The sequence below is a fragment of the Dicentrarchus labrax genome, unplaced genomic scaffold, assembly GCF_905237075.1.
Source record: "Dicentrarchus labrax unplaced genomic scaffold, dlabrax2021, whole genome shotgun sequence".
In the NCBI taxonomy this organism is placed as follows: domain Eukaryota; kingdom Metazoa; phylum Chordata; class Actinopteri; family Moronidae; genus Dicentrarchus; species Dicentrarchus labrax.
Genome location: NW_026136702.1, coordinates 27,049,883 through 27,063,833, shown reverse-complemented (window position 1 = coordinate 27,063,833; position 13,951 = coordinate 27,049,883). Strand labels below are relative to the sequence as shown.

General features: G+C 40.9%; 1 protein-coding gene across 7 annotated transcripts in view; it reads right to left on the bottom strand.

Moving 5' to 3' along the window:
* Nucleotides 1–13,951, bottom strand: part of ltbp1 (latent transforming growth factor beta binding protein 1) — a 134,205-nt gene that overhangs the window by 37,081 nt on the left and 83,173 nt on the right. For 6 of the 7 annotated variants that reach the window (XM_051422791.1, XM_051422750.1, XM_051422763.1 and 3 more), the window contains 6 exons: nucleotides 13,111–13,284; nucleotides 10,722–10,744; nucleotides 10,122–10,224; nucleotides 7,853–7,939; nucleotides 6,562–6,687; nucleotides 5,068–5,193 (listed from right to left, as the gene is read on the bottom strand). In XM_051422791.1, the coding sequence (XP_051278751.1) occupies nucleotides 5,068–5,193; nucleotides 6,562–6,687; nucleotides 7,853–7,939; nucleotides 10,122–10,224; nucleotides 10,722–10,744; nucleotides 13,111–13,284 (639 nt within the window). The remainder of the gene's footprint in view (nucleotides 1–5,067; nucleotides 5,194–6,561; nucleotides 6,688–7,852; nucleotides 7,940–10,121; nucleotides 10,225–10,721; nucleotides 10,745–13,110; nucleotides 13,285–13,951) is intronic. The other variant, XM_051422783.1, reaches the window with a different exon arrangement.

Here is a 13,951-nt window from a genome sequence, read left to right as displayed (position 1 = left end):
GAATTAGAGGTGACAAAAGAGGATGGCTGGGGCATATGACATCACCTCCATAGTCTATGCTGCACATGGGCAGTCATGTCCTGGTGAGAAATGTGATATAGATATATACGCATAACTGAACATATAAGTCTATGCCTATTTTGTTGAACTTGTTGTTCTGTTTATTTATGCTGTTAGTCTGTGTTTCTACACTGAGAGCAAGGTAAAATCGGAGTCAAATTCCGCAACTATTGCTTGGTTCACTCCCACTGCATAGTTTTTGGCTGCAGCAGGCAGCTGTCTGCAGTGAAAAGGTTGTAAAAAAAAAAACCCGCTGTACATTATGTAGTGGGAAAATGCATTCAGGGATAAGGTTCTGTAAACATGAAGCAAACTATATTATGTTGTGTTATTCCATGTATAAACAAGCAACTCTTGCTTCTCACAAGGGTGCAATATCAAGTTTAAAGGTATATGTCAATGCTGTGCCACAATTATTATTTCTATTATTTCCATTTCGCAAAATCATATTATTGCGGGTTTAACAAAGATATATAACAACTTCATGCTGAGATAAGACTGATAGGTAGCTGTATGTCTAAGCTTCCTGTGGATGTGTGACTGTGGTAAATCATTTTATTTCCAGCTGTCTGATGCATTGAGCTTTGACTGAATGGTTTTCACCCTTTAAGAATTATATATATATATATATATATATATATATATATATGCCTCAGTACAAGAGCTGCTGACCTGAGAATGAAGATCATGGCCCAATTAGAAACCTGGAACCCCCGACGAATACCGAAGCTGACTTGTAAAGTACCTTCAGAAGATCTGCTAGTGGATGTGAATACTGCCCTAACAACAATCCCTACGGGAACCATCACTGAGACCAATAAGCTGATTAACAGTACAGCAACAGTAATCCTAGAAATGCTTGGATACAAGATGGGCTCAAACCATAACAGGCAGCATCCACCATGGAGAATACGACTAGGGGCCAAGATAAGGGCAACACGGAGAGAAGTTAGCCAGCTAGCAGAGCTACAGAAAGGCAACATGGTGAATAAAGGGGCACCCAGGAAATACACCAAGCTCTCCATACCTGAAGCACTCGAAACTGCCAAACAGAGACTAACAGCACTGGCCACCCAGTTGAAGAGATGCACCAAGGAGGCAGAGGCCAGGAGAATAAACAAGTTGTTCTCCACTAAACCAGCCAAGGTGTACTCTCAGTGGCAGGGAGGAAATAACAACAGGCCAGACCCACCAAGAGAGAATACAAAGAAAGAATACTGGAAGGCCATATGGGAAAAAGAGGCATCACACAACCCAGATGCCCAGTGGCTAATGGACCAAAGAGCAGACCACAGCAACCTCCCAGAACAAGAACCAGTAACCATCTCAATGGCAGACATCCAAGAAAGAGTGTCAAAGATGAAGAGCTGGACAGCACCAGGCCCCGATATGATCCATGCCTACTGGCTGAAGAAGCTAACAGCACTCCATGAACGCATAGCAGCACAGATGAACCAGCTGCTAAGGGATGGGTCCCACCCAGAGTGGCTAACCCAGGGCAGGACGGTCCTAATCCTGAAGGACCCTAAGAAGGGACCCATCCCATCCAACTACCGGCCAATAACCTGTCTCTCCACAACATGGAAGGCCCTGTCAGGCATCATCGCGGCTAAGATGAGTAAGCACGTAGCTCAATACATAAGCAGGGCTCAGAAGGGAATTGGTAGCAACACCAGAGGAGCCAAGCACCAGCTACTGGTCGATAGAGAAGTCGCCCGAGACTGTAAGAGCACCCCTGAACCCCCTCAGTCAGATCATCGCAAAGAGTGGGTACGGGTACCAATTCCAAAGTGGAGCAACAATTAGCCACCTGCTCTACATGGATGACATCAAGCTGTACGCAGGAATGAGCGAGAAATCGACTCGCTGATCCACACCACCAGGATCTACAGCAACGACATAGGGATGTCATTCGGATTGGACAAGTGCGGCCGGATGGTCTCAAAGAGAGGCAAGATGATCAGAACTGAAGGGGTTGACCTACCAGAAGGCAACATAGGTGATATCCAAGACAGCTACAAGTACCTTGGTATCCCACAGGCTAATGGAAACCATGAGGAAGACTCAAGGAAGTCAACCACAACCAAATACCTCCAGAGAGTAAGGCAGGTCCTGAAAAGTCAGCTGAATGGCAGGAACAAGATCCAAGCCATCAACATGTACGCACTACCAGTCATCAGATACCCTGCTGGGATCATAAGCTGGCCAAAGGAGGAGATAGTAGCCACAGATATCAAGACAAGAAAGCTCCTCACCATGCACGGTGGGTTTCACCCCAAATCCAGCACCCTGAGACTGTACGCTAAGCGGAAAGAGGGAGGCCGAGGACTAGTGAGCATCAAGGCCACTATCCAGGATGAAACGTCAAAAATCCAAGAGTACATCACAAAAATAGCCACAAAGGATGAACTGCTAAGTGAATGTCTACAAAACAACAAAAACCCAATAAGAGTGCGGAGGAAGAGGAGCAGACAACCTGGAGGGACAAGCCCCTACATGGCATGTACCACCGCCAAATTGAAGAAGTGGCTGATATCGAGAAGACCTACCAATGGCTGGAAAAGGCTGGACTCAGAGACAGCACAGAGGGACTTATCATGGCAGCACAAGAACAGGCCCAAGGTACAAGAGCCATAGAGGCCAAGATCTACAACAGTAGATCTGACCCAAGGTGCAGACTATGCAAAGATGCCCCTGAGACAGTCCAGCACATAATAGCAGGGTGTAAGATGCTAGCCAGTTCAGCGTACATGGAGAGACACAACCAAGTGGCTGGAATAGTGTACAGGAACATCTGTACCCAGTATGGAATAGAAGTACCCAAATCCCAATGGGCCACACCACAGAAGGTGACTGAGAACAACAGGGCCAAGGTGCTATGGGACTTCAGATTCCAGACTGACAAACAGGTCCTGGCCAACCAACTGGACATAGTGGTGGTAGACAAGGAGCAGAAGAAAGCGGTGGTGATAGATGTGGCCATACCAACAGACGCCAACATCAGAAAGAAAGAACACGAAAAGGTTGAAAAGTACCAAGGGTTGAAAGAACAGCTGGAGCAGATGTGGAAGGTCAAGGCGAGCGTGATCCCCGTGGTAAACTGGGGGACTGGCTCCAACAGATCCCAGGAACAACATCAGAAACCTCAGTCCAGAAGAGCGCAGTCCTTGGAACAGCTAAGATACTGCGAAGAACCCTCAAACTCCCAGGCCTCTGGTAGAGGACCCGAGCTTGAGGATGACACACAGATACCACCCCAAGAGGGTGAGAGGGAAGTTTTTTTTAAATTTTTTTATAAAATAATAGCACTAATGCAGACAGGTTCAGCATTCAAATATGTATGGTAAAAAAAAGTCTGGTTGGTTGACTTTACACCACAATGTAATGACTCTTTTTTTAGGTTTCCAAAATATGTCTAAAAGAATCCTTCATTTCATATCATCTTATTAATAGATACCTTGGTTGCATATCCACATCCCTATAAAGTCTCAACCTCTGCAGCTGAGGAGCAGAGATTTTATTGCAGCTCTGGGGAAATAACCATCAGGCCTTTTTGCCCTCAAAGCCCTAATTCAGTATCATTTTGGTGGGTGGGGAAGGCTGCGTTGAAATGGCAGGAAACCACATAATGACAGAATGCCTTATATATATATCCCAATAAGGGGAATGAAGCAGGGAGGAGGGTGGTGCAGACGCTGGTAACAGTGTGGTCATTGGTCTCCACAATACCACTGACTTAGTATACACTTGTTAGTGTGCAGAGCAATTTTGTTGACCAGTGCCAGAGGCTGTGGTGTGTGTGTGTGCGTAGTGCCCCAATACTTGCTGTATTTTGTTGTTTTTTGACATGAAATGTATGTGTGTGTTGATACCAGAGGTGTGTACTCAAGTCACATGACTTGATTTGACTCACATATTTGATGACTTCAGACTCTACTCGACAGAATAAAAAAGAAAAACTCGACTTTCACTACAGGAGAACAGGTCTAAGACCTTTTTTCTTACTATCTGAGAAGACGTTTGTTTTGTTATGTTTGATTTGTTAGAACTAATTAAGGAGTTTTTGTAGTAACGGTAGACCCTTAATATTGTTTGCACATTGTTACAGTGCCTTTAGGTATAAGTGCAATATTACATTGCAGAAAAAGCGAAGACAAGTTTTAGTTAAGAGTTAAAAAATACGCTCACCCGAAGTGATAGTAATTATCACTTTGGGTGAGCGTATTTTTCTCTTTTAGAGGAATTCTGGCTCGCATCCCATTTGGGGGGAATTGCTTCTGCTGGGCGGGAAGGGGGGTGGGTTGTTCCAGTGTTCCAGTGTTATACTCTGTTGAGGTATATGGTGTATGTTGGTCTGTCTGTTTTTTTTTTTTCCTTTCTCTCTTGTTCTTTTTCTCCTTCTCTTTTCTCTCCTATTGCCATATGTCACCCATAATTAGACCTTATGAACCCATCCAATGTAGCAGCAATAGGGGCAGATATAACATTTTCTCAACTGTAAAGGCTTGAACAACCCTATTAAACGTAGTAAGATCTTGCATTTTCTATGTCACCTGGCAGCTCAAATCATTTATGTACAAGAAACACATCCTAAATCTCCAGACCAAATTAAATTGAAGAGAGGTTGGATAGGTCAAATCTTGTCCTCTCCTTTTTCTACTAAATCAAGGGGGGTAGCTATTACTATTATAAATAAATCAGTTCCTTTCCTTCATAGCAAAACTACTGCAGATCCCCATGGTAGATTTAATATTATTATAGGTCAAATTCCCAATGTCAATTTAGTATTAGAAAACATTTATGTCCCTAACTGGCATTGTGATGACTTTTTCAAGCGATTCTTCTCTATGCTTGCTGACCTGTCATCTTCCCATTTAGTCTTAGGTGGAGACTTCAATTGTTGTCTGGATACGGTACTAGATTGCTTCTCCATGGTTCCCTGTACTTAATCGAAATGTGCAAAGGTTACTCAGTCTTTTATGTTTTATGTCAGTTGTGAGTACTTACCAACACAACTGGTTCCCTCTTCATCGACAAGGAATCCCAGCGGACACACACACAGGAAACTGCCCACAGTGTTCTTGCAGCGGCCACCAAAACACAAAGATGGGCTTTCCAAACATTCATCTCCATCTGGATACAAACACCAGAGCACACAACATAGGACAACATCACTTTACAATTTACCCTTCCTAAGCCCTTTTTGCTCTGTGCTCCAATAACAGATCAGCATCAGAGAGAAGCAACTTCAAAGTCAGCTTTCTCTTCTCCTGAACTTAGATATACTATGTGCTAGGCTTGTCTGTGTTGAAAAGACAGCCACATTTTGAAATTTGATTATCTGACAAATTCAATTATTCTTTCAAATTTGGGATATTAGTGTAGAATTTTAGGGGAAAATAATTTTTGCAGGAAGAAATATTTTCTACATTTTTGTCACAGTTTATCAAAAAATATGTCTCTGTCTCCACTGTTTTCAGTGTGCACTGTGTACACAGCCTGTCCTCCCTGGGCAGCCAGCTCTGTTGACCAGTCTCCAGGGCCAGGATGTGTTCACTGAGTCAGTTTCTTGCCAGTGTCTTTCTCAATGTCTCATCACTACACAACGCCGTCTTGTCATAATTTGGTTGGGCCATTATGTTTGTGGGTTTTTCTGAGGCTCTGTAGGGTTGGTAGTTGGAAGTTAGGGAACTGAGTCTCACGGCCAGTTGGCTGAGAGGACTCTTTTCCTGGTTCATCTTTTGGTATCCTAGGGCTTTGTTTGAGGGTCGCTTGTTTTTAAAGATAATTTTTTGGCCTTTTATTGCCTTTATTTGATAGTGACAGTCGGAGTGTGACAGAAAAGCAGTTAGAGAGAATCTGATAGGATGATAGTCACAATCTTTAAAATTTTGATGTTTACAGAGTTCACTACATTCTGTCTGGCTGAGCTGGCTTCCTGTTGGCTCCCTGCACACAATAATGGTATAAAAACAATTTATGGATCTGATACTTTCCCAACATTATTGGACCTTATTCATGAAATTCTGATTTCAGGGTGTTTGAGATTATCAGAAAAATAATTATAAATCATTATCATTATAGAGTCATTCTTTTTTTAATATTTAAAGTCTTTTAGGCCAGTGGGTTTCATGTCATACACAAGTTTTTACTGTGGCCAGCCATTATCTATACATACTTATCATGTGCAGGGGATAAAGCCTCTCCCAGCTCATATTGGGCCAGAGGAGGGGTACACCCAGACAGGTTGGCAATTTGTCACAAGGCTTACAATTTTGACCGCAGACTAAGATTCCTTTCAGATATCTGTCGTATCTGAACACAACTTGGTTGTAGGATAGGCTATTATCTAAGCATGAGAGAGAACACTTATTCTGCATGTGTAAAAATCACTTTGCTATGCTCCCACTGTACCAAGCTTGTTAGGCCAACCTGCTGACATAGTTATACACAAGATGATCTTTGACCTCAATAACTGAATTTGACCACGGAAGTCCTCACCTACACAGGTAGTCTGGGCATCATCTAGGCGATATCCCTCATCACAGTGGCAGGTGTATCCCTCAGCTGTGTTGTAACAAATCCCCTGGCCACAAATACCAGGGCTGATCAGGCACTCATCCACCTCTGGGCCAAAAGAGAGAGAAGGGGGAGGGGGGGGGTTGGATATTAAAACAAGCAAAGTTTTAAAACTGTGGGTCCCACAAAACACTATAAAGACCTACAAGGAAGTCCAACATACCATTAATTATTGTTGTTATCATTATTGTTATTGTTAGTTAACAGCTTAAAATAATGGCCACTGCAGGAAGGGTGGATGCAATGCACAATGAAATTAAATTCGTATGATTCACTAGTTTCACTTATTGCTTATGTACATATATCAGAACCAGAACCAGCATGAACTTTTTCAGCAGTTTGAGCTACAGTAGCTTGTCTGTTGGATCAGACACACGGGCCAGCATATGCTCCCCACGTGCATCAATGACCCCGTCTCCGGTTCAGTGCTTTTCCTTCCATGGCCCACTTTTTATAGGTACTGATCACCACAAGAGCTTGCCCATTTTTCCTGCTTCTAACATATCAATTTTGAGGACAAAATGTTCACTTGCTGCCTAATATATCCCACCCACTGACAGGTGCCATGATAACCAGATAAGAAATATCAGTGTTATTCACTTCACCTGTCAGTGGTTATAATGTTATGGCTGATCGGTGTATATTGACATTTGACAATAGAGCCAAGCTGCCTTGTCTTTCTTAATTAAAGATTTCTTCACCGCAACTTAAGAAGATAATCTTTTAAATGAATACTTTTGTCCTCTTGACACTGTGCATGCTATAGTTCTTCTTCAGTTCTAATAAACTGTTGCGCTCAAGATAATCTTTCTATGTCCAGAACAGAGATAGGTATCTCTGACAGACAGACGGACGGACAGATGGACAGATACATATGATGGAAAACAGTTTATTTATGGCCCTTCTCTCTGCCACTGACATAAGTGAAATCCAGAACTGTGCCTACCGCAAAGCCATTTAGTTTCCTGCAGATGTTAAAGGACCCCAGCCTCCTCATAAAATAGAGCTGGCTTTTGTAGCCTGTAATGGTTTTCATACCGTCCCAGACCTCCCTCATGTGGTTGTCTTGCAACTTCTGCTCCACCTTCCTTCTGCATAACTCCTTTGCCTCGCTTTTCCTCTTGCTTGGCATTTAATGTAGTTTAGCACAAAGAGCTAAGACAAGAAACACAACAGAAAAAAAAGAAGACATTTTTTAGTGTTTTAGTCTTACCTGCTAACTGGGTGGGAGCGATGTCCTGGCCGGCATTAGAGGGGAGAATCTCCACTGGTGCAGGTGGAGAGCTCCTCTCAACTACCTCTACCAAATCAAAAAACACAAAGTAATACACATTAATTCCATTAATATTTTATCCATTCAACATATTCACCAAAGATGGTACTTCGATGACCTATTAAATCTCAAAAAGTAGTTTACGAGTCTTGCCATCTGTATTTTTGCTTTAAATAAACCACACTTAACATTTTCAGTTATGCAGACAATACCCAGCTGTATTTAACCATTACACCATAATTATATTGGCAGCTTACCTTCTCTTAAAACCTGCCTTGGAAAAAGTAAGTGATTTTTCTCTCATTACTTTTTATAAAAAAAGTAGAGGTCTAATGGAATTGTGTAGTTTGGATTTATTTAAAAAAATGTCATGCTTTCATCTCGTTACTTTTACACAAGAGTCAAAGTATTTTCAATTATGTTTCTGCATCTTATATTCTCCATAAACATACAAAATACAGCCTGTTTATCTCTTGTACAGACTACCTAGCTGTTGCATTTTCCCTCCCACTATGATGATCAGTTCTTACTGCCAATGTGACTTTTTCAGTAGGACTGGTGATGCCATTTTTTTAAATTAAATGTGCTGAATGAAAAGTCAGGGGAATCACAAAAATCTATCAGTGTCATACTCTGAGAACTTTTAACACCCTTGCCAAATTTTGTGGCAATCTAGCCAGAAGTAGTTGAGACATCTTGCTCTGTATACAAATCTGAATTTTTCCATTATTAGGCTTTGCTGGGAGCATGGCAAAATCCTTCCATCAGCAGCAGTTTTGTGAAAGAAAACTGATAATGACAGAGATCATAAGAGAACAACCAGACTCCCAGACCTTAGAGCTAACCGGAAGGCTACAGGTATTTAAACAAAAGTACATTTATATTGACGGACAATGCTGAATATTCAGGTTGTTAAACCTGTAAGCAGTTGAACTAGAACATAGAAGGTACCAACCCTATAAGGTAAGAGTAATGCTGTCAGACATGCTGATGAGAGGGTTAGATTTTGGCATCAACAGTAAGAATGCAAGGTTTCAAGTAGCTTTCTGAGACAGGCCTGTGGTTTTGGACTAGCAGTATATGGAGTGGGTTTTTGGCACAAATTAGAGTTTTAATTCCATCTGATTATAATTTGAATGCAAAAGCATACCTAAGCACTATTTCGAATCAGGTACTATACTCTCAGCCAAGCATTCACCTCAACATGGTTCTATAAACATTCAGTCTACCGATTATCAGTTTCTACATCTTAATTTCCCAATGAGTATTTTCAGGATGACGTTTAAGAAAAGATAGCATTATGAACATACGTACATTGGACACATTCTCTTATTTGGAAAGTTTAGTATTAGTTTTTTGCTGATATGCCTGATAATTAACAATCCTATACACCCCATATGTGTAGAGTTTTGTAAACTCATCACAGAACCTCCAGGAAACTCAGCAACTCCATCTGGGTAGGAGCTCTACTGTTCTGAAAGCATGGTTGTGACATGAAATGATAAAACAATACAAGAAGATATACAAATAGCATAAATAAATCAAGAAATTAATTACTGAATGAGTATATTAATATAATATATAAATATCTAGCTAATTAGGCCAGCACAATTAATTGAAATATTATCATAACTGCAATATGGCCGAGTGCAATATGCAAATCGCAGAAGCTGTAACGTGTTTGATAAAGGTAAAAATGTGTGACAAACTGCATATAATGAAGTACTGAGGTGCTGCAGAAATGCCATGGCCTACATGTTCTCCAGATGTAAAGAAACATGTTTGTTTGGTACAGACTCCAACAAATGTCACATCATCATCATTTTTTTCCAGTAAAGAGTAACAATTCTGTAAAAATATTAAATTGCTGTCACCATATTGAGCAGCCCTTCTTCTAATATCAGTGTAAAAAAGGTCACAGTACGGTGGCCTTTTTAGGACATCAGATTCATCTTGTCAGCTGTACTTCCTCACACTTAGCTTTTGTTTCAGCTCAATATTAGCATTTGTTATTCACACGTTCTTGTTAAAATGATCAATTATGGCAGTAATAGCATATTAACATTAGCATTACAGCACAGCTGGACTTGACAGACTATAGTGAACCTGCAGTACAGTTGAGGCTGACAAAGTGCTCTGAGCTTGACAAGCAGTGACGTCCCAAACTGTCCATCATACCACAAAGTTTAAAGGGTAGTGAAGCAGACACCTGGGTAGGCTGCCTCGATCTTGACAGTGGATACACCCGGAGATAGCTGGGGCAGGATAGGTTCAACTACTGGACTATTACTAACCCCAGGAACTACCAGCTCCTTTAACAACAAAACACACAGACAGTAATACAAAGGAACAAGGTCAACAGAGCGACGTATGCATTTTCTTTCAGTCCAAATGTATATTTCAGTGCCAGCTTTGCACACTGCTTCTGTCATGCAATACAGATGTTGTGTTTAGAAACAGATTAGCATTCAGCTTGCAGCATGGCAACTGACTGCAGTTTAAATACAGAGCAAAAATGTACAGCTCAGCAACCAAGCTAGAAAGCAAAACAATGCCTGTAACATCTGACTTCTGTCTTTTTTGGGGGACAATGTCAAGGATTTTCACCTATACTTATGCATACAGTACATATAGCTTACACGTTGAAGATTTACACATAGACTCACTGCTCTGTACTGATTAGCTCAAAGTCATGCAGCAACATTGCTGACTTCATGCAAAGGTGATTCTGCAACTCCTATGCGGCAGAGCCAGTCTCTGTACATGCAAACTGCTTCTACATTTTAACTCTTTAAAGCACCCAACCTACCTGATCTGGTGCAGTTGTTGCTACTGACCGCAGAAAAAAAAAACATTTGAAATGTAAGTTTGTAATACAAATATAATGTATATAATGTACTGTATGTAACTATCTTGGGTATTTGGGTTTCAAGGTTAGTACAGGTGTCTCCATTATTTGTTGACCCCATTTATATCAATGAGGGTGGGCTGAAAAAAATAAACCCCCTTTCAGCCTATAATTCAACACTATCACAAAAAACTCCCCCTATTCCTTCTTCTAAAACCTCCTCTCTAAAACTGTTTTAATAAAAAACTGAATATTATAACCTTCATGAATGCACGATTTATAGAAGGACTAAATTAGCTTCAGCTAGTTGGAACGAATAAACTGGAAACATTCGATTTTCTAATGGCATGTTGTGGAAAGGCTAGAACAGAACAGAAACTGGAAGGGCAGGTGGAGGCAACTACACTGCTAGATGCGACTAACTCCTACACACTGGTCTTTTAAGCAATCCTTTTACTAGCTGCCCTATGAGAATGGCCCAAGTTTCCATGTTGTGAAAATGTCATAAACATTGCAGACCACATTCTTAGGTCTATAATGTAACAGGGATTAAAAAAATCTTCTCTCTTCCTCCCACCCAGCACGGCTTTCTGCTGTGTCAAAATGCCAATTTGTACAGCTGCCAGGCGCCACACTATTATCTGGTAGTATCAAAACACTAATCTACAGAGGTTTTAGGTTTTAGATTTCTGTCCGATTGTTAATTGAGGCTGTCCTGTGTGCCTGGAAAACTCTGTATTCCTCTGCTCCAGAGAAGCTTAGTAGTGATTTTGACTCAAAGTCTGGCTTTGGCTAAGAGGTTGCAAAGTTTCTCTTTCCCTTGGTGGCTGCCAAGCATGTCCTGCATAATAACAGGAGAGGGTGAAGCTACCTCTCTCAGCCAGGTTCATCTCTCCTTCTCTCTCCCTCTTCTAAAGGGCTCTGGGCTGGCCTATGTTTGAGGGGAATGTAAAATGAGCCAAAGCACTTTAATCCTTGTCTTCTACAAACAAATGTCATATGGTTTCTTTGAAGATTTGAGTTCCTAATCAAGGATCATAAGTAGAGTTTCTAGTGTTACTTTGGAGCTGTAAAAGTGAGACTGCTGTTCATTCAACAGTGTAGACATATTTCACTGGGACACTTCAAACAGAGAGGTGGAATAATTTGTTACAATGCTTGTTTTTTTTTGTTGCGTTCATTAAAGAAAAGCACAAAAAAGTATTACATTGCCTCAAAGCAATCTTTCCAAAAAAATGTATTTATTTGAAAATACACTGAGTTTAGTAATGTGGCTTTCCACTTAAAGTGGCAAGTTGATGTCCAGTTGAAAGGTGATGGTGCCGCCCCATGATGAACATATGTATGTCTCATGCTAGCAACCATATGAATGGCTAAAGCACTGGCTTGACTCTATCCAATCACCTGAATGAGCCCCACAATGGAAACTGCTGCTGAAGCAATTGGTTGATTGATTAATCAATGTAACTTGCTACATTTTTGTTTTAATCTGTTACTGTAAAAAATATTCTGCTTTATTGCTGAAACATCATTGAATGATCTCTGATTGAGCCTGATTTTAAAGTGCTAAACCAAAATTGTTCAGATTGACTGGATTCAGGAGATTTTGACTATGGAAATGGCTACATATTCAGATGCTGCAGCCGGTTGGCTAGCTCCTTCAAACTTCTCTGTTTTTGTTTTAATTTGTTTTCGGCTAGCAGCAGATCTTGAGATGACCTTGAGATGACCCACCCAACCAGATTGGCCGGACTGTGCCCCAAGAGGAGAGGAAGAGAACCAAATAGGAGCCATGCTGGGCTCAACATCCTTGATAGGTGGGCCATGTTCCAAGGCCACAGAGAGTGTTTACATCGATGATGCTTGGTGCTCAAACACAGTCAAAGCAGATGGACACTGTTTCTTTTTAAGTGAAGATGAAACCATATTATCATCATTATCTTGTTGCTGCTGTTTACATTCCCCCAGACAGAAATTCAAATGAACCTTGCAGCTGTCTCCTTTCCTGTACCTAGATATGCTATATGCTAGGCTTTTCCATGTTGAAAAGGACATGGACATATAGTCACATCTTAAGTTAGCCAAATGCTACCTAAGTAGCTAGCTAATCTACATCAATCCTTAACTAAGAGGCCGGCTGTGGCTGAGTAGGTTGTCCAATAATCAAGTAATCAAGTAAGGTTGGCAGTTTGATCCCCAGCTCCTTCTGCTGCATATCGAAGTGTCCTTGAGCAAGCAACTGAAGCCCGATGATGTGCATCAAGTATCTAGTTCATGCTAAAATAGGTTTTACCTGTTCTAAACATATCCCCCCCAAAAAAACACAACTGAACATGCACCAGAGACATACCTGGTAAAATCTCTTCTGGTTTCCCAAAAGCTTCCACTGGTCTCTCTGGTGTTGGCAGGGGTTGCGGTGGTAGCAGGTCAATGGGCTCCTGGTAAACAGTGACTGGCTTATTGACAGGTGGATTTGGTATAACAGTGTAGCCCATTCCACCGGGACAGATCTCTTTGAACTTAGCTATGTAAGAAGGAAAAAAAATGCATATCATACAAGTGAATATAAGAAGTGCAAAAAAATCATTCTTTTCAGTTGTACACTGTTAATTACTTAACACTGTCTATTATAAAGACTTCTGGCGCAACAGTTTTCACAAGTGTTCTGACAATGTTAATTTTAGCTAGTAAACAGTCATATTAGTTATAGGTACAAGAGCAAAACCTCTTTCTCGTATTGTTCTCTGAATATTATCACTTACCGGCTCCAAATGTGGTTTAAGGTAGATACAACACAACATGACAGAAACAATGTTCAAATTGTGCAACTTATCTCAGTAGCTAAATTAATTCCTCACAAAATTCCTGATAGACACATAGGTGAACACACAGTCCATAAGTGCACTCATCATTTTAATTAATCTTCCCTCAAACTTTAGCTGCACCATATTTGTTAAGCCTAAAATAACTGAGGGACACTGAGTGTTAAAGACAAGTGTGGCAGATCAAGTTTCCATTTCAGTTTGTTGTTTATTTAAAAGGATTCACATTGAACATTCATTCAGCAGGGTTGCCCATAAACCCCTCTGATGTATTCCATTGCTCTATAACCACTGATTGAGACATCATGGGGATGTGATGTGGATAACAACAAGGGTTTAGTAACATAAAATCAACCTATATTGATTATT